This window comes from Berghia stephanieae, chromosome 4, assembly GCF_034508935.2.
Source record: "Berghia stephanieae isolate SIO BIC M18660-M18661 chromosome 4, UCSD_Bste_1.3, whole genome shotgun sequence".
NCBI lineage: Eukaryota > Metazoa > Mollusca > Gastropoda > Nudibranchia > Aeolidiidae > Berghia > Berghia stephanieae.
In genome coordinates, this window is record NC_088363.1 from 67,281,302 (window position 1) to 67,303,616 (window position 22,315).

At 32.9% G+C, this 22,315-nt stretch overlaps 1 protein-coding gene across 2 annotated transcripts; it reads right to left on the reverse strand.

Moving 5' to 3' along the window:
- Nucleotides 1–593: 593 nt before the first annotated feature.
- Nucleotides 594–22,194, reverse strand: LOC144971080 (E3 ubiquitin-protein ligase SH3RF3-like). 2 transcript variants are annotated; one of them, XM_078911432.1, is made up of 14 exons: nt 21,996–22,194; nt 17,872–18,377; nt 16,934–16,983; nt 16,686–16,800; nt 15,750–15,845; nt 14,957–15,052; nt 12,672–13,127; nt 11,701–11,798; nt 10,069–10,236; nt 8,981–9,213; nt 6,712–7,067; nt 5,130–5,269; nt 3,177–3,341; nt 594–1,746 (listed from the first exon to the last, which is right to left on the reverse strand). In XM_078911432.1, the coding sequence occupies exons 2-14, from the start codon at nt 18,277–18,279 to the stop codon at nt 1,575–1,577; spliced, it is 2,553 nt and encodes an 850-aa protein (XP_078767558.1). In that variant the 5' UTR covers nt 18,280–18,377; nt 21,996–22,194; the 3' UTR covers nt 594–1,574. The 2 variants fall into 2 exon arrangements, with proteins under 2 accessions (XP_078767558.1, XP_078767556.1); XM_078911430.1 differs by having other exon boundaries at nt 12,672–13,226.
- Nucleotides 22,195–22,315: the final 121 nt, after the last annotated feature.

Here is a 22,315-nt window from a genome sequence, read left to right on the forward strand (position 1 = left end):
GGTACATTGCAATGGTTATACGATCTTGAATTTCTAAAAACGTGTTAGGCAATAAAATTAAAATAGTTAATAAATTTCAAATATTTTTTGTATGACTTTATACCAAGAATTCATTCTTCAAATAAATGAGAAACAATCATTCCTTTTCAAATATTATAATTTAAACAACTGAATTCACTAAAATTGTTTTCATGTGTTATGCATTACATTTTTTAACATTTGAAAATAGCTGTTAAACCATTCCATTAAAAAAGAAAAAGCAGTATTATGTAAAACAATTTTTCTCTATTCTCTCTTTGAATAAATCCCACAAGGAAATTTTAAAATTTCAATTTCTCAGATTTGAAGACAAAAAAATCTTCTGCACCAGAACATTTATACCTGTGATTCAAATAATGAGGCCAGCATATTTTATGGGGCCAGCAGATAGAAAATATTTGGGAGTTCCATCACTGAATATTACAGCAAAATTTGACGTGGAAAAAACTCTATTCAGAACAAAAAGAATAAAACATTGGTGGCTCCATATCACATTTTCTTAATTTTAAAATCTAAAATTTTCAGGACCTTGTCTTACATCAACATTTCTTTAATTTTTGTCGTAAAAAGCAACAGACATGCCAGATTCTCTATACAAATTATATAAAAGGAATCTTTCAACAAATTATACATTCATTAACTTTGAATAATAAAAAATAAAAAATTGAAATCAGCTATCATTTAAAAGAGCATGATTATTTGAGAGTTAATTATTAATTCTGTCCAAGCTAATTTGCTATGGAACAACATGCATTCTTTGTGTGAATTTAATTCTCGATATGTTATGGCTACGAAAATTTAGTAATGTAAAGCTCATTGAGCGTGGTACAAACCATGGAATATTGCATTGTCAACAGTTCAGTTTTCATGTGGTGTGAAATGCACAGTGCAAGTAGGAACTCTGCTTCAAAGTTTCTGATATGTGAGTGCAAAATTGTTATAATCATTGAGGTATATGATTGTGATCCCTACTGTTTAAGCCAAGTACATAAATGCTCTCTACATAAATACTCTATAATTAACACAGTTTAACCACAGTTTAACACAGTTTATCGGATAAGGATTTTGGTTAAACCTTAACCTATTTTGAATCAGAAAAGAGACTGCCAATCAGGGATTGTTAATCATTTATCAATGGAATTTCATACTATTACTAAGTTGCCTCCCTTGTGCTAAAAAGTGGGGAAGATTTCAATTTTCCTAGGAGTACTTGCAAATCACAGTCCATGGATAGAACAACAATTCAGTTTGAGCTCACTGTATCATTTGAAAGACATCTAAAAAAATGTTTTGATCGATAACAATAAATGAAAGAAATTCTAACAATAAATGGAAAGCAATTCTTTTCAGTTAAAAAATCTGGAGTTTAGCACTTTATGCTAAACAATTTTCAGTTCGGCTGGTTTTCAGTGAATTGCAAAATATTTATTTTAAAGCTGAGATTTCACTCATTTGAAAGTAATATAAAAAGAATAAATTATAGACTTTTGTTTTATAGAATACAAAGAAAAAAAAAAGGAATTTTAAAAACATTATCAATCACATTTTTCAACGAAGCTAGCTGGAAACATTCCAGTTTTTCCTGTTCGTTCATGAGTGCCTTTATACCAACCATCCTCCCGTTTTCTAAGAACGTACACAATGTCTCCAACTTCTAAATCCAGTTCATAATTCATTTGGGGTGGATAAGACACCACACAGCAGTATCTGACAATGACAGAATAAATAAAATATTATGTATGCATAGCGGCTAAATTTTCAAAGAGCTAAAACGGGACAGACACAATACCGTCAAGACGCAAAACAGCAAAATATGTTTGGATTACTTAATAAAATCTACATTTAGAGCCTTTTCTGTTCCTTGTTTTAATTGACTAGTCGAAAAAGCATTCCTGGGGCATGCAAGGGTCATTTGTATATACATAGACAGTCCAATTTTATTTTACTCCAGATTTCTAAATCAGGACAGTCCCGATTTTATCAAGACAGTAGGCTGATATGTGTATGGTTTACTCGTTTACGACAGATTATACTCGCCAAAGTATAAAATAAATAAATAATCTTTAACTAATACTAAGAATGAATGACAAAGGTCTACAACTGGTAACAACTGTAGTTATTTTTTATAAAATTTCACAATAGATAAAAACCTTTAAATCTAAGATAAAATATTTCCCTATTTTTTCTTTCAAAATGCTGCAGTGTTGAAATAATAACTGGGAGACAAATGTTCAAAAAAATTTAAAAGATATTTTTATCAATTATGTTTTTTTTTTGTTTTTTTCTTTTTTTTTTTGTTTTTTTTTTTGTTTGTTGCTTTAGGTCTCTTCCAACACAATTGAGGTTATATGAGAGACCGATGAAACAAACAAAACAAGCAATCTAACAAAAATAGTACAAATGTAAATCAAAATCATAACCTAAAGATATCATAAGCTAAATTATAAATAACCAAGACTAAACAGGCAGAAGATTTACAGAAAAAAAAATATCCCCTGTCAAAAATACAATCACAAACCAAAGAAGCAGGATAGGCTAGTAAAGAGAAGAAGAAACGACATCACTATCGAATCGTACACCCATGCGAACATCATAGGTACATGATTCAAGGGTGATGCTCCCATCCAACCACCCGCTTATCAATTATGCCACGGCCACTTCTTCAAAAGTCAATAATTCCATGAAAATAATCAATCTTGGTCAAATTTGGCCAAACAAAAAAAACAAAAAAGGAAAAAAAGTGAACATGATGCTGACAATGACATTGATGATGATGATGATGATGATGATGATGATGATGATGATGATGATGATGATGATGATGATGATGGTTTTTTTGGAATAACAAAATACAATCAAAAACAGAAGGTAATTAGTGAAATCGGGAGCGAGAACTGATATCGGGAATTTCATGATAAAATAAAAAGAGTTGCCTGGTTTGGATTTACAGTGAAAAAGCTATCTACCAAACTGTCTTTCTCTTGGCAAAGATCCAGGGCCAATGCAAAAATCTCATTGGAAAGGGACAAAAGGTGTAAGAAGACAGATTACACAGAGACAGCAAGATTAAACAAGTGAAAAAATGTCTTATATTCAATTCGTAAAAATTAAGATATCTTATAAAATTAGGTACTTACTTGTTTCTAGGTGATCTAGCATGAGGCTTGTCTGGCACAGGGGGAGGAGGGGGAAGGACAGCGGCAGTGGAATCAAGCGACAGGGCTTTCCTATGTTCAACAGTTGGCCTTCCTAAGTGACGACTGCTTGAGCTGGTATTGGTTTCTGCTGGGAAGGACCCAGATCTGGCAATATTAAAGAAAGAAAAAAAGAGAGAGAAACCTTCACTGTGAATGTACTGAATAATTTTTTTTTAAATTTCCATTAAACTTAATGGCGAGACATCAAGGGGTTAAATTAGGGAGTAATCACTGGCACTGTTTCATAAACACTTTTTCAGATCTTTAACAATGGACATCATACCAAAGCCAATGTTCAAAACAAGCTTTCCCAATTGATTTTTATAATAATGAGATACTAGCATTATATAGCAAATGAATAATATGTTTTTTAATTCATTTAATTTGTAGTATAACAATGAGATATTATTATGAAGCCAATGAAAAATCAAACTTTGACATTAAACTTGTATTCGGGGTTTGATGAAAACTTTTTCCAGAGTTTTTTTCTGATTTTCAAGATCTGCAAATTGAATGCATAACATTATCTGGATACATCACTATCTTTATAAGATATTCAATAATTGGGGCTACAACGAATGATGACGGTCAACTAAAATATAACTCTGGTCTATGTGAAACATTTTTTTAATCCCATAACCTAAAAAATTGGTTTTCAGTTCAGAAGTTAAAACCATCTGAAAGAATAGGAGACTATGGTCTCTATAATAGGTCAAAATTAACAGTACAAAAATAATACAGCAAAAATTAATATAACAGCTTTAAAAAACAAAAACAAAAAAAAACAAACTTAATATGGAACATTTCAAACTCAAAACCCTTCTTCGGCCACCAACAAAAACAATTAAAATCCAAACATGCAGATGAATAGTTCAGTTCTTGTATGTCCACTCAAAAGAAGCGGATTACCTCCCCCCCCCCCCCCCCCCCCCCCAAAAAAAAAAGGTTATTACTAACTCACCATTTGAAAGCCCAGCAAGCATATCAATGGCATGTCGAATTTCTTACATGTTAGGGTTATAAATTATTTCTAAGTGAAAACACTGGAATCAGAGAATGAGCTAAGGCAACTTCCATGGCGATTAATCTGACAGATGTAGGACTCTGTATGAAGGTGGACAAAGAGATCTAAGGATCTCTTGTGAAGCAGTCTATATGAATATATTTGTTAATTATACTAGCAAGATATGAGGTTTTATTGAAAACACTGAGGCCTGTGTCAATGTACCAAATGTTGACTCAAATGGTCTTTAATACTGCAATACAATTTGATGACAATTAGCTTGCTCTTTCTATATTTGGTGTAAAATAGTAGGTTTTTAGACGAAGAATTAAGATATTGGAGGACTATTTTCAATACTAAAACAGTAATTACATTAAAGAGGCAAGTCAATATGCGAAGTGAGTTATTAGGCAGTAACCACTATACTTTTGAAAAGAAAATATGTACGCTTTGAGTCATATGCACTAGTTTTAATTTTCTTTTTCTTTTACTATCTGTTGTTAGTTTTTTGTTTTGTTTTGATCTAGCAGAATATTAGGCATTACATCTGTATCTGACTGAACACTTGCAAAAAATAAAATAATCACCAAATGTGGTATAATACTTCTTGTTTAACTATATCTAATTCTTTTTTGTTTCTTGTTTTTACATTTTGGTTCATATTTAAGTATAATATGATACAAGGAGAGAGTTACCGCACTACATGTGATAAAATCATATCCCCAGCAAATAATTTTCTTCAAGATATCAATGGTTTTGTTTAAAACAATGGTAATAAAACAAAGAAAATGGAGAAAAATTGAACAGAGATCAAAGGTGTTTTCAATATTTCTATGGATTCCAATTTTTTTTTATGTTTCACATTTCCATCCTGCACTGACATAATATACCTTGTGTGTGAAATGCCATCAAGACTGACTACAGGAAATGGTTGGTGATCATGATCAGATGAGGAAGACGTTAACTTGGATGTTTTTTCTTTCAGCAAATTCAACAGTCCACCTTTTCTTTTTTCATCTTTCTTTTTCTTCTGAAATTACAACAAGAAAAGAATGGTATCAAAATCACAAAACTTGAGGAATTCTAGAGCATTTAAATACTAAGGAACATTGATTTCATAAACATAAAATAGTAATAATAATAATAATAATAATAATAATAATAATAAAAAATAATAATAATAATAATTATAATAACAATAATGATAATAATAAAAAAAAAAAATAATAATAATAATTATAATAACAATAATGATAATAATAATAATAATAATATATAATAATAATAATAATAATAATAATAATAATAATAATAATAATAATAATAATAATAATAATAATAATAATAATAATAATCGAAGAAGAAGAAGAAGAAGAAGAGGAAGAAGAAGAAGAGAGAAGAGAAGAAGAAGAAGAAGAAGAAGAAGAAGAAGAAGAAGAAGAAGAAGAAGAAGAAGAAGAAGAAGAAGAAGAAGAAAGAAGAGAAGAAGAAGAAGAAGAAGAAGAAGAAGAAGAGAAGAAGAAAAAGAGGAAAAATAAACATAATAATAATAATAATAATAATAATAATAATAATAATAATAATAATAATAATATATAATAATAATAATAATAATAATAATAATAATAATAATAATAATAATAATAATAATAATAGTAGTAATAACAATAATAAATATAACTTATATAGCGCCACACCCTTAACTCTTGATGCTGATGAAAAATCATGCTCGATTTATTTTTGATTACAGATAAATTTTAAAATTCAATATGTTTAAAAAACGTTCCATTTAACTTAGGGGTTGAATCTCAAACGCTTTAGAGCAAAGGAATTTAGATTTGATATTTACTAATTAATATATTTCCCCGATTTCATTCGTACAACTAGAAACAAAAATGTCTATTGCACAGAGAGCTTAATGTTTTGGAACTTGTTTACCAAAAAAAACGTTCACAGACTCAGATAATGAATCTAAACTGGTATTTAATTCCAAAACAGTGTCATTTTCAATGATAATGCGTTATTTTTAAGATTATCGTAAATATTGTTATTAAACCAGATAGAATAAAGCAATAGCACGAAAATACTGATTATTGTGAAAGACAAATAGATAAATAAATAAATAAATAAATGCTTTTATTAATAATTGAATGTTTTAAAATTCCTTTCATTCAGCATCATGAGAAAATTTTATTTTCTTTACAGCCTAGGCATCAGTTGCTGTACAACACCGCAAAGTGAACAGTTGGGGCTAAATTCTTTCACTTCGAAAATATGAAATGTCCACATCAAGGCTCAAATCCCAGTTGGTCATTGTACCCTCTGGAAATTGCAGATGTTTCAAGATATCATTGAACAAAGTGAATGCTTTTGTGTTTATCATTACAATCAACTAGTTGGAAAAATCTTTTTTAAATGGTATCATCTATATGTCCTAATTAGAGATTCAATTAAAAGGGGGAAATGCCATACCTTGTCTTTGTCCTTGCTTAAAGAATGAAGCAGTGAAAAGGAAGCATCATGTGAAGAGGCCATGACCACATTGGGGGGTGTTGTAACACTGGTCACTGACAGGGACTGCTGCTGATGGTGTGGCTGTAGGTGGTGATGAGAAGATACCCACGTCTTGTTGCGATGTGGGGAAGTAAAAACAGCTGGACTCAAGTGAGAAGGCGGTTTACATTTGGATGACTCCAACAATGAAGACGATAAGGGGGGAGTTGATGATGACATTGATGAAGATGAAAATGATGATGTTCCTGGATGAGATATAGACCTTAGAGGGACAGCCATGAGATGAGATGAAACTTGCCTGGACTTGCATGTTCCTACAAAATTGAAAAGTAAGGTATATGGTAACAACTTTGTTAATTTTAAATATGCAGTTCCATTTTTTTTTTTTAAAGCAATAAAATGAAAACAGTTTGAAAACGTTTATTTTCCCTCTTGTCAGACTTGCCAACCAACTTCAACCATCTGAAAAGATTTATCATGTTTTTCCCAATATTTAAACTACTTTTCTCATATTTTCCCCCAAAAAATCATATTTTGAACATGTGCGACCATCCAAATTTCAACTTTAACATTCGCTGAATTTATAGAGTCTTATCAAGCCAATAGAGGGTGGGAAATCCTGCAATTCCAATGACAATCACCTGTCTGGCTACTCAGATTCTCATCTAGGTGGAGACGATAATATCTAATAAACTTTAATTATTCCATTTTTATTATTTTTTCCCCTTTTTGTTACAAACTCCTAATTTTGGCATTTAGCATATTTTTGTCAACATTCCCATACTATCATATTCAAATAATAGAAATCATACTGGTTGGTAAGCCTGTCCTGTGTGCAAGTAATTTTTCTTTTAATTTGAGAGCTCTAATTTTTACATCACTAAACTGAAGAGAATTGTTTTCATGTTTTGTTTACACAACCAATATTTTTTTTAATTGCGAATCCTTCATGCACACACTTTGCATACACCCATACAACAATTCCATCCTAGGGTCCAAAATGATATTACTATGGGGCACTATATTACCGCAAAATATATTCTAAATGAAATATTATGAGCTGCATTGAGTACAGTGAATCCTAAGAATTGCGTTATTTAGATGTTCACATTTTATCATCAAGTTATGGATTTGGGAAGGCAATTCAGTATAACTGAAAACAGTAGGACTTAGCATGAGTGATATCCCTTGATCTCTGAAATTAATGAATGTTTAACAAAAATTTGTCAGTAGTTTTCTAGTCTACCTAAAGCGCCTCAAGCTTTACCATTTCCATTTTTATGAAAGAAACACTACTGAAAAAAATAAATCATGACCCTTAAAATGCCATGTTGCTTTTATTTGTAAATTACATTAATAAGTGAAATCAATACAATTATTTTCTTCCACTTCTTTCATTGCTTGGACCACCTACACCAACCTTTCTGATAGCGTAGAAACATAAACACACACGTTACACTCAGACTCACAAACAAATACTTATACACATATAAAACACATCCCTCAACCTGACATAAACGAAAGGGGGAAAGTGAACAAACGTACATAATCATCATGCAAGATGCCATCTTCTAAAAGTCAAAGGATTCAGAGGAAGATGGGGGAGGGTGAGGAAGATAAAGATGGAAAGGGGTCATGCAATGGTAGGGGGACAGAGATGAGTGTGTGGACAAAAAAAAATAATAAGTTTGTGACGTTGTTTGATTGTGAGTGGATAAAGTAAATGGAGTAAGGCAAATGATATCAGGATTTTGTCCAAATCAGGATAAAAAGATTGGTCTTAGGAGAATCATCATTATAAACTTGTTATGATTGAGAAGAAAATGTGTTTTTTCAAGGTTTACCCTGACTGAGAGTTATTTTTTAAAGAAGCAAAATCTAAAAGCATTTTATGTTGGTTTCAAATCAAATTTCTCATTATCTGAGTAAAAACAAAATTCCATGGGAGGATGTGACATTATTAATGGAAATTTACTATTTCTATCATTATTGAACATGGAAATCAAGTTCATTCAGTCAAAGCCAAATATCACTCCATTAAATTTTGCAAATACCAAAAGATGGAGCTACAAATTATGATATGTTTTTAAAAAAATGAAAATCATATATTCACAGATTGTAACAATTCTTTCTTTTTTTAATATTAAGAAAGATTTATATCCATCTCAGATGACTTAAGATTTCTATAGGTAATGATGAACATAAAATAATTTTTTTGAAACCTTACCTGTCATCTTAGCTACCCGAGGCATCAAAGGTGGGGGTCCTGACGTGATAGAGGTATCTATGACAGCTTCGTTTGGATGTAGACTGCAACTGCTGCTGCTACTACCACTGCTAGAAGGATGGGACGGTTGAATTGTAGTGACTGAGGATGCATCCTGAGAGAGAGATCTATTGGGACCTTTGGCTCTGATGTTCAAGATGTTGGGGTTCATTGGCTTAAAAGCACTACTATGCCTAAAAAAATGATCACACAATCAAAGCAGTTTCAATATAATATGACAAATCATTCATATGCACATGTACACTCTTATAACCAAATAGTGTGACCCATTGATTTCCAAAACTGAATTGGTATGTCTATTTTATTGACATGACATAAGATGAGTTGTTGAGTGATAGCAAAAGAAGAAGCTGATTAAAGTGAGATACAGTAACCCTAGAGAGTTTTTCTACACCAACCATGGTGGTACGACATAATACAAACCAATCGTTTTAGCTCACTTTGTGTCAAACTATTTCCAGTGTTATTTTGATAGAAGACATATTTTCAGCTCTAGAATGCAAATGTATAATAATAATATAATAATAATAATAATAATAATAATAATAATAATAAATAATAATAATAATAATAATAATAATAATAATATAATAATATAATAATAATAATAATAATAATAATAATAATAATAATAATAATAATAATAATAATAATAATAATAATAATAATAATAATAAATTAATGATAAGGATTGTAAATAATTTAAAGAATAATAGTATTTATAATAACTATCAAAATACCCATTCTACAAATGGAACCAACAATATTTTAGCTACTTAGTACTTCTTGCTCTTCAATTGATGGTTATCTTGCTATAGAACTACTATGTAAACAGCATTGCTAGTTTTGTGCGTCATCTCTTTCTGCTGTCATCTCTTATGCCAACTCTACTCATTGCAACATGTAGCATGTGAGATCGACTTTAACTTCGGCACCTTGACAACAAATTGTCTTTCTTTCTTCTTTCCAGCTTATGCCTATGATAAATGTGTCTCTAGTACAATGGTCATATCTTGACTATGATTTACCTGAAGACAGTGACATAATTGCCAGGGAAGACTCCTGACTGCCCTGTTTTAACACAAGAGCCCTTGAACCAACCATCTTGGCACTTCTCCACGACACTATAATGATCTCCTTTGTGCAGAACTAATTCATCATCTTTTTGAGGGTGATAATTATAAAGGGCCACATAACTGGTGATGAGAGTATGAAGACACTTAAATAACAGCCATTTCATAATCATTAAGCTCATACTCTAGATACTTACAATATAAAGTTATAGTTACAGTAAATAAACACAATCTGATTTGATAGAGAGCCACAATTTTCAATTAATTCGGTCTGAGGCAATAATTCGCTTTCCTCTCTAAGTGTTAAGTGTGTTGACAAGCGACTGAGCTTTCATGAGCCAGTGTCAGATGCACGACCCAAAAAGCATATCCCTTTTCTAATATACATAATTGCAATTAATTGTTGATAATCTTGAAATCTGGTTCTCTGTTTCTTAGTAATTCTTTCATCAGATTGTGTTAGTAAAATCAAAACTATTACATGAACTGTATTTTTTATGTTAACGACACTTATCTCTTATATTCAATGGTGACATGTACGAAATATGTTTTCTTAATTTTTAGACAAAATAAATATCATTCTTTAAATTTTCAGGATTTGATATTTATTTTCCCAAATAACATAATACATACGGTTAGAGGGATTAAGAATGCAAATGAATTGATTTTAAAACAAACACTATCTGCTGCGCATTACTATGACGACAACCTGGTAATGGCAAAGGCTCCTATACAATTTAATCTTTAGCCTTAATTTGTGCAATCCCTGGTAAATTAGACACAGGATTATTAAGTATATCTTACTTTTGCCTTCCACTCATGGAGACAACCTATGCCTCAACTCCTCTTGATTTGACGAATCATTGTTTGGTCAACTTACACTCTGGCGACAATTATTTGCCCACTTTGTTTGTGATTGGTATCATTAGACATGTTGACTAAGCAAATATAATTTCTGTACGCATCATTACCTATGAGTTTGAGCTTTTTATTATCGCGCAATATCCACTAAACATGCTCAAAGTGCTTTGCCTATCTTTCAACAACACAGTACAAGCTGCTTAATTGGGATGGTGCTGTTTGGGTATTTTTATTATATATATATATATAATATATATATATATATATATATATATTATATATATATATATATATATATATATATATATATAATATATATATATATTATATATATATATATATATATATATATATATATATATATATATATATATATATATAATATATATATTATATGTATGTGTGTGTGTGTGTGTGTGTGTAGTGCTCATGGTTATAGTCTTCGGACAACCTCTAATTTCTGGCTTGTGTGTCTTACCATCTGGCCACTCTGATGAGATCATTTCTTGTTATTCCTTTATCATTTGAGAAATATATATCATAAATGTAACACAGTGATCATAATTTCGTAATTTCCTTTTTTTTTATCACCTTACCTTTGAGAAACTGCCCCGACTTCTACAGCATTATTTTTCAATTTTAAAAAATATTTGTAAAAAGAACAAGGATATTCTTAATTTAAAATTTTGATGAATTTGAAAATAGCAGTTTTAGTTAGAAACTCACATAGGAGGCGCTAAAGAGTTAGAGTGAGTGGACTCCCCTCCAGAGTTGACAGAGGCTTGCATTCCAGTGTTTACATCTGGCACTAAAGGAGTGGGTGGCTGGAGGGGGGGGGGGGTGAGAGATTAAAAGGAAAACATTGTAGTATGTTATATGACGGTGAAAATGTGTAAAACGATTTTTTTTTTTTATGTTTCCATATCAAATTTTGAAACCAGGAAGACGGTTATGATTAAAAATAAATAAAATAATGGACAGCTTAATGAAAAGTATTCCTCTAAAAATAAATGCTAGAAATTATGAACTTGTCAGGGGATGTCGTTCTTTATATATATTTTCACAAGAAGATTACTGCAATTCCTTAAAATGTTACATCCCCAATCTAATTTAAAGAAATTGCAATGCCTACAAAATATGCAGCAATAGTCACTTTAAAGAAAAATTTTAATTTGATCACGTCCATCTACTTTTATACAATGCACTGATTACCAGTTAAGTACATAATCATCTACAAAATTACTATTTTATAATGGTAAGCTATCTAATTTAGTAAGTGAATCTAATCCCCCTCAACATTTAAGATCCAGTGGACAGCTCTTTCTGACATCCCCAAGAAAAGGTTCAAAGAAGTTTGGCGAATGGTCATTCATGCAAATGGTCCCTGCTATCTTGAATTTGGCCATTGATCTTAGAATTTAGAAACAAAGTATATGACTTTTTGGAGTCTTTTAAGAAATATCTCAAAACCTTTTGAGAAGCTTTTTAGTAGAATAATTTTATTCATTGCTGTGCATTATGCAACATTTTGTATTTTTTAAAGTAGAATTTTGGTATTTCTTTCTTGCAATTCATTTTAGGAATCAATTTTAATCTGTAAATTATGTACATCACTTTTGTTTTGATTGTGCAACTAAAGTTAATTGATCAAATTACAAATAATTTACATTATTATTCATGTAAAAGTCTTGACTCACTATGGATGGAGAGTTGTTTCTTTCAGAGTCAGCAGAAGTCAGTGAAGATGATGATAAAGATGGCTGTTCCAAGGCATGTGATGTGATGGGTAGACTAGAGCCAGCAGTAGTAGTAGTAGTTGTTGCCATGGAAGCAGGTGATGTGAAAGAATCAGGACATAATGCCATGTCCATGGAATGTCTTTGCTGTGATGAATCCACCACTGTCAGAGGAGAGGAGCAGGTGGAGGAGGAATATGAATGGCGTTTGTTCTCGGGGGATGAATTTTGGCCAAGTGATAATGTTGTTGTCATGGGAGATGAAGATATTGACATTGCCGACAAAGGAGATGATGCTGAGGTTGTCACTAGGGCAGAAGCAGAAGCAGAGGCACCTGGGCTGTGGGTGGTAGGTGGTGTGACTGTGGTTGATGACGTACTAGCTGCTGTTGGTGATAATGAAGGTGTTGTCAGCAGCTGTGGTGGTGATAACGAAGGAGAAGAAGTTTTGGTTGAACATGAATTAGTCACATTATTCGACTTAGCATTAATAAGCATGCGGGCTGCATCATTCAGCTGAAAAATAAGTGCAAAAAAGAGCATTAATTGTGTTGTCTGCTATATTCAAACCAAGATGAAAGTTCAATAAAACTGAAACGCTATGATGAACTGATCTAGTTCTTTTCTAATAAATATAGCCATATGGTTTTTTCTTTTCCAATCCAGAGAAACTGGGGAAAACGAGATGCTTCCACAGACTTTCAACTTAATACTGATGCCTTTCAGAGTCGGAGGTTACAAAAATGTGCTTAAAACACAGCTTCATCTATATATATATGTGTTATCTTTATAATATCAACTCAAATTTTCTCTGCCTTAAACTTAAAAGAATTTTCAGCTCCACGTTTGAACACTCTTCAGTGCAATTGGAGACAATGGTCTACACCCACAACTTGACAAATTAGGGAGCAGGCACAAGTGTAAGATAAAGATCTGAAAAGTGTGTAAGAAACAGGATCATGCATGCTGCCGTTGTTTTTAAAAACACAGCATATGCAATGTTAACCAAATAGCACATACTGTGATTTTTTTTTAAACGGCAGATAGAAGAAAGGAAAATACAAGAAAAAAAACATCCCAAAAAATCAGCCTGCCTCAACTGATCAGATGTGATAACACGACACCACAATTTCACTGTTGTTGTTATGATTATCACCAACTATCTTCGATTTAGATTTGTCTGCTTTACTCACTTCCAAAATAGAAACACGTTAAGTTAAAGACTATACCAAATTATCTATCTGTTTCAATTTGTTGAAAACATGGTCTAAGTCAACCATAGATAATCCTTTGAAATTCTTAAATTCGAAAATATAAACATTGACAAAAGCCAACGGACTTGCTGGACATTACAGCAGGAAAAGCACACTACACATTTCATTTATGTAGAAATGGAGGCACAAAATAGTGCAACACACTGTCTTACAAAATAAAAAAAAATTACCTGATGGTTGGGACAATTTAATGCTTTGTGTTTGTGTTTTGTGATGCAAATGAGGTTTCAAAGCAGAAATCCGTACCCTTGTGTAGAATATTGGCATTAAATCATCCCAACTATTGAGTCATCTTTGCAGTGTAATGGTAGCATGTCTGAACAGTGATCAGGAGGACTGAATTTTGTTTTTAACGGTTTTACAGTGCTTGCAACATATAAAGGCCATAACCGCGCCCGTAAAAAGGAAGAAAATGGTTCTAGAATTACAATTAAGGCACCCAAGAAAAGGTAAGACAAAGGGGAATTGGTTCAAATAGGAAACATGTAGATTCCAAGAGCACACTATCAAAGTACTTAGTTTGAGATCACCTAAAAGTCTCATCCAGACACAAACACGGGTCCCCACTAAGAGGAATTCACTCAAATGATTTACAAGGAAAAAAATATCATCTCCCAAAACTAACTATACATTTGACTGTTTCCTTCCCAGAAGGTATGCGGCAAGGGCCTGGACAAAACCAAGTAATCTCATTCCAAGACAAAGACAGAAAGCATGTTGGAATACAGATATAGGGAGATAGAAGACACACAGCAAGTACCTCCATGCCCACTACGGGAGGTCGGGAACCCCACCCAGGATCAGGAGGTCTGAATGTTGATCCTCAATCAAGACAGACTGATGTTTTGGGATAGTTGTTGGTTTTTGTTTGTTTGTTTTTTTGTATTTTTCTTTCTGCTTTGTCTGGTACTGTTTCTTACACACGTATTCAAATTTTAAACTCACAAATGATAATCATCAATCTATACCAACCTCCACAAATGAAATTGGAAAAATTCCTATTTTGTCCCCTCGCCGACCTTCAAGCCAATTTTCATCCACTCTTCTTATTACAGTAATGACTTCATCCTGAAGATATGAACAATGTTGATAAAGACATGGTTATGACTATTTTGAAACTATTGGATGGTATTGGTGAGATAATAGTCATGAATCAAAGTTAAACTGATAAAACCATAAAATCTGATACAATCTTTTCAGAAACTGATCACACCTGTTCTGTCCTCTCTTATGGGTGAGGGTAAAAATATCTTTAATGCCAGCAATGAAGTTGGTCAACTATGTGAATGAAAAAAAAGGATTGTTGTAAAGAAAAAGAAATAAACTTTATAATTTCACATTTGTCATGCTTCTTTGATATATGCTCAGGATTCCGATTCAGGAAAAGTTTTTTTTTTTCATTAATATCGTATCAGACGTAATAATCTTTCCCCTCATTGTGATTTCACTGTCTCTCTGACCCAATGTCAGAAGTGTAATGACTGTTGATAACAAAGGATTACCTGACACGACGGGCTAATTGACTCAGCACTCACTGTCTGCATCATTAGGTGTGAAACGTGATCGAAGTCCACTCAATGCCGGGTGTTTGTTTACAATCAATTTAATATCAAATCTACTGAATAAAACAGTAAAATTTACATTAAAGCTTTATATTGTTTTTCTTCTTTTTAAAAAAATCTATATATGAGGACAAAAGCCAGAAATTGTACCAATTAAACCAGTTTACATGGCAAGTTCGTGATATGGTGTCAACAGTTTTTACCTTTTTAAAAGACAAACAATCTTTCTCATTTTCATCTTTCAAATCAAAGTCATACAAAGCTTTACACTGGGGAATCTGAGGAAGAGGTACCATCACCTGAGGGACAGTTTAAAAAAAAAAAAAATTAAAGATATTTCCCATTCTCATCATTCTTGACTTATAATCTTGTAGTTGGCTTAAAATCAGACAAACTTTCCATGAAATAACATGATCAGAGAAAGAGAGAGAGAGAGAGAGAGAGAGAGAGAGAGAGAGAGAGAGAGAGAGAGAGAGAGAGAGAGAGAGAGAGAGAGGGAGAGAGAGAGAGAGAGAGAGAGGGAGAGAGAGAGAGAGAAAGAGAGAGAGAGAGTTGTTCGATCTCTTTTGAAGTTGATAGTTGATAAAAAAAAAAAAAAGTGGTACGTTTATAGTACTGAAGAATACAGTGCAGACATGCAAACCAACAGCTTTCATGAGACTATTTTTTTCATTAGTCCTAGAATAAAGCAGAATTTCAATTTTAAAAATCTATACTTTCATTTCTAGAAGCATGATGCAAATGCCAATTTACCAGTAAATGCCATAACATTTCAGACAGGATTAAAAAATATAATTTTCTCCTCGGATTAATAACTTTATTAATCAAAAAAGGGAAACCATAGTGTGTTAATATCAAAGCTGTCCAACTCTACGCCATGTACGGTAATTTTGTTTTTTAGCTTATATTAAAGCCCTGCCATTGTGACCATCTGACCACACACCACAATCCCATTATTTGGCAGGAATAGTGATGTAATCTAAACACACATGTGAAGTGTTATTGCAGAAGCTGCACTGACTTTTTACTTTGTCTCAAAATCACTTCTCTCGCACTTAAACGGTTCGAGTCGGACATCGCCAATATATATATATAGGCCTGCATGTGAAAATGAAAAGTAATCATAACAAAAAGATTACCTGCACAAAATTTGCAGGGAAAAAGCCACTTTTACCACCATGCTCTCCAAGGAACCAGTTTTCGTCTATTTGGCGTTTTAAATTTATCAAGTCTCCTTTCTTGAAGGGGAGATCTCTGTGGTGATAAAGATCAATAATCATAAATTAACATTAAATATTTTGTGAATGTCGGCTAAAAATCAGCAAAAACAAAATAATATGGTCGCAAAATTATAATCAGTCTATAAAATAGAGACAAAAATACTCACTCTCTTTCCGTTGATTCATATGTGTACAGAGCTTTTGCAAAGGGCTGATTCTGAAGAAATAAAGGTTTCACAGAATATCAAAACATACAAATAAAAAGTGAACGGAAGTGAGAGAGAGAGAGAGAGAGAGAGAGAGAGAGAGAGAGAGAGAGAGAGAGAGAGAGAGAGAGAGAGAGAGAGAGAGAGAGAGAGAGAGAAGAGAGGAGAGAAGAGGAGAGAGAGAGAGAGAGAGAGAGAGAGAGAGAGAGAGAGAGAGAGAGAGAGAAGAGAGGAGAGAGAGAGAGAGAAGAGAGAGAGAGAAGAGAGAGAGAGAGAGAGAGAGAGAGAGAGAGAAGAGGGCGGGAGGAGGTTACAAAATCTATGAGTATCGCTGATCTTTTATAACATGAATGAGTGTGTATATCAAACCACTATTGTGTTTTTTGCATCTAAATCATGGAATTTCAGGCAAATATAATAGTAATTGTAGAGGTGCTGTGCATATTTCTAGGTCATTCATTATGAATTGTATCATAAATATCAATTTTATGTTTGAAAAGACAATGACAGACTCTTAAGTATACTTATCATGGAAAATATTCATCTGATTGACTTGTAGAGAACAAACCAAAAACAAAACAAAAAAATAACAAAAACAATGAACAATGAGAATCCAATGTAAAATTCAAGTATTATTTAAATTTTCTTAACTGATATTTTGCAAATTTGATAATCCGTGTACTGAGAAGAATCATGGACCTCGAACACATAAAATGTTAGCATAAAATAGATTCAGAGGAAGACCATCTGTCTCTAAGATCCATAGCAAAGGACTGTGAAAGGCGACCTAGGCAGCCCAATCGTATGACTAGGAGACACAAAAGGCGCTAAGTCAAGTAAGATTGATGATACATCCAAAAAAGATGAGGATATTTGAGAGACCACACAAATTTACTCACCTGTCTTAACTGGTGTCCAGCAACTTGAGCATTGTGTTGTCCATCTCGGGATGAATGTCGATGGGGACTTGACCCCAAACCATGCAAAGGACTGGATCCTAAACTGTTTCCATGTCCACTAGCATAGATCTTTCCACCAGCACTTAAGCTAGCAGATGATGCTTTGGGCCTTTGATTATTTACTTTTTCCAAGATTCGCATGACTAGGATATTTGTTGGTAGTTCTGATACAGGAGTGGTGATCAGCATTCTGCATTCTGGACACCTCAATTCGAATTTGGTGGAGGCAATTTCATCAAGACATCTACGACAGTAGGTATGCTGGCATGGCAAAACCTTGCATGATTGATCGAACTGCTCCAAACAAACAGAGCATTCCAGCAATTCATTAATCTGTTCTTCATCCATGAAGATTTCTTTATGTATATACTACCAGTTTGACATAATAGAAGAATGTTTCCCATGCACTATTATATCAATGGATTCATTACTTCATCCTCTTTCATCTGAGAAGGAATTAAATTGAAAAAAAAAAATAAATAAAATACAGTCAGACAAAGTTATCCTAAATCTAGCAAGAATACCTTAGAAATTTTGATAATCATAACATAAAAGGAAACTGGAAATTGATAGAACAACTGGCATGCCTTTTATAGTAGTTTGTCTCTATTTCATGCTGTTGTTTTGCAGACACGGCTACCCTGCATACGGCAATGAGTAATCAGATATGGCGAGGGGGAGAGGGGAAGTTTGTTCTTATTTTTTGTATCAACAGCCTCCTCTTTCTTAACACTCAAATAAAGAAATTCTTATTACACCAACTGACAATCTACAGTTAATTACATCTGATGAAGGCATAGTTGACTTGCCAAGATCCAAACAAAAAAGACCCAACAAAAAAAAACTGGGAGATTGGTGGAGAGAAAAAATAATGAGAGATTTAACATTTTGGAGGGAAATATTTCAGTAAACACCAAAATGTAAGCACTTTTAAGGCCATTATCAACTTAATCTACCAGACAGACACAATGACATGTTCCCTTTCATTTCCAGATATTTAATTTGTTTGTGACATTATTAAGTAAAAATAGTAAAGCTGAAGTGATGAGTTCAATGACATAAAGATGTAACCGTAATTATGACAACTATGAATATCACAACTCATTATTCCAACAACCACCACTTCTACCACCATCTAGAGATATTGCTTGACACACTTGATTATTCGAAATTTGAAAATTTGTTGACATACCATGACCAGGCCTGTAAATGGTTGGTGAAAAAATTGTCGGAACTTTTGGAACACGCGAAAATAGATACAACAGGACAAAAATATGGACACAACACAGATATGACACATCAATTGACTAGTCAAATCATGTCACTTTCCCCTACTTATTTATAACGAGGTCCTTATTTTATGGTATCAAAAAAAAAAAAAATCCCAATTATTTGAGGTCCCACGTCTGAATTAGTTGTAAAATGAAAGGAAGAGAACAATTCCTACCCTTTTGAAGGATGTGTATCTAGACGTCTGGTGCTCAACACGGGAAGCTGCGTATCTTCGCTCCTGTTTGTGTTAAATGTTTACGCTGATTCTTTCGTTTATTTGGATCAATTCTTATAGAAGAAGAAGAAGAAGAAGAAGAAGAAGAAGAAGAAGAAGAAGAAGAAGAAGAAGAAGAAGAAGAAGAAGAAGAAGAAGAAGAAGAAGAAGAAGAAGAAGAAGAAGACGAAGAAGACGAAGAAGAAGAAGAGGAGGTGGTGCGGTGGTGTGAGAGCTTTCGAAGAAGAATATATATTTCGAAGAAAAATAATTATTTCGCATTATTTTCTTTTCCGTCTCACATCGGGACGGAACCAAAGAAATATAGACTGAGAAATAAGAACCGGAGATATGCATGTGTGTCGGTAGCAAAATAGAGAGAAACCTTCCGGTCCGGTTCGACACACTTCTGTGTGTGCGTTATTTACTGACAAGGTGTGTGTGTGTGTGTGTGTGTGTGTGTGAAGATGACTCGCGCGAACTTAGCGACCTCTCTCTCGCTGGCTGTGGCACAGTAGCCAAGCAGTGAATACATAAACGTCTAGCGGAGCATGTAGGTGGCATGATAATATTATAGCTAACTGATAGACGGCATGTTTTGTCTTTGATGCGACAAATAAAAAGTTTTTTTGTTTTGTTTTTTTTTTAAGTCGGCATTGAAACGGAATAAAATCTAATTTTTTCGAGGAACGAAATAAGTCTTTTATTTTCTTTGTTATTGGTTCTGTTCTTTGGCGTTACGAATTTTATTTTTACTATATTATCTTTTATTTATTTTTTTTAGCACTTACAGAGCAAAATCGTACTGTCGGAAATCCGACAATAGACGGAAGATTTACAGGCCTGCATGACCATGTTTTTTTCGGAAACAATGGGATAAATTCACTAAAGCAAGTCAAATCCAATCCATCCATATACCATAATTTTGATTTGATTTGATTTTTTCCATGCACAATTTTTCCCCTTTCCTTATGTCTATAGTATTCTTTGATTTAAGTTGTTTAGGTTGATAGATGATTTTAGAACTATTTTAAAAAATGAGTCACTCTCATTTAAAGTACCTCTCTTTACATTTAGATAAACTGAACCTAATGGTGGTGATTGTAGTAGTGTTAGTGATGATGATGTGATGGTGGTTGTAGAACTGATATCAGTAATATGATGCTATTCATATACGAAGACATGTTTCACAATGGCCTAACAGTCATGTCATTTCATGTGGATATACTGTGAGAGTCAGCGTATTTTGTATTATAATTCTACAATTCCACATTCTTAAAATCTCAATGATGTCAACAAATATAATAATGTTTTCAGTCCCTGTCGTAAGAACAAAAGGGTGGGAAAAAGGTGGTATCAGAGCTCATATGAAAGAACAGACCTGTGTTAACAGTAGTCATTTTCAGCAATATAAGATTAGTTAATAACAAAGTAGATGAATTACAAACATGAGCAAATATAGGAATACATCTATCATCTTTCATGTGTGAGACATGGCTAAACGCAACAATAAAAGATGACTTGTACAACTTTACTCTAATCAGAAATGACAGAGATCAAGCAAACACAATTAAAAGGAAGAGGTGTGTGCTTGATAATAAATACATTCTAGTGTCATCCCATCTATATAATAAAAGTAATTGAGAAATTTTGCACACCACATATAACATATAGAAATACTCAGTGTGTCACTCAGGCTTTACTATCGGCCTCTATAAATTATAAATAACAATGTGAAATTGAATGTAAGCTTCAAATTAATTACGAAAAGAGATAGAATGGACGTTTCGGGTTTCCCCTTTATCAACAAACAGGATGAATGAAACACTACAGATGAAAGAGATGATGTGGTAGTGGCGTTGTTAAGATGAATAAACATGTGCTCCTTGGTATGACAGAACAATTAACCGCCTTGATTCCAACATCAAACATGGCTATGACTATAAATCAAGGCATTGACATCTTTTGAGGATTCTGATCACAATCACAACATGGTCTCATGATGCCATGAAACAAAAATGAAGTCTGTTGAAGAAATAAAACAAGGGATAGCACTATCAAAAAATAAATCCCATATCTTAAAACCAGTGATAACCAACACAAGTCTAATTATGAACACCTGCCTAAAACTAAAACTGGCCAACAGTTAATGTCAATGTCCTCCTATCAAAGTCAAAGTCAATGCTGTACGAGTACGACTGTACTGTAAGACATAAAGAAGTGTAGAAGATCGAACCAAATGGAGACAGCTGATCAGCGACATGTACACACGAACACAAGCTATTAATTGATGATGATGAGTTAGGGGGAAACTTTTGGCTTTTGGACTTATTCATATTCTTCAAAATTTGTGGTGAAAGTGAAAACGAATTGGAAGGTCCTAGGTTCGAGCTTGGGTTTTTTTTTTAAATCAAAATCGTTTATAATTAAAGTAGCTAGACAAGGTGGTTTATTAAGTTTAAGAAAGGAAATAAATGGACAACAACACTCACTACCAGTATACCAAAGCTAAAGCCAAAGCCAAAGCAAAGGCAAAGTCAAAATCAAAATACCAAATCACCACAGCTTTTAGATTTACCTCGCATTTAATCTTCAAGCATTTTCCAAGGCAGTCTACTTCTCCAAGTTTGACAATTCAAGCGAGGGCAAGAGCAGAAGCCATCTTTTATATATTTCCTGTCCCTACTAGATAGATATATCAAATATAAGTAGACTGTATTTTGAGAATAAGAAGGAAATCAACCAGACTTGGTCTTAGCTTGGTGCTGATACAAACGGAAGAAATTACCTCAAGACTGAAGACTTCGAAGAATGAAGTGGTTCAATAGTTGTTAGATGTATAATTAATGATAATTATGTTTTCTTATCTTCTAAAACTTTTAGGTTAATAACTTATGG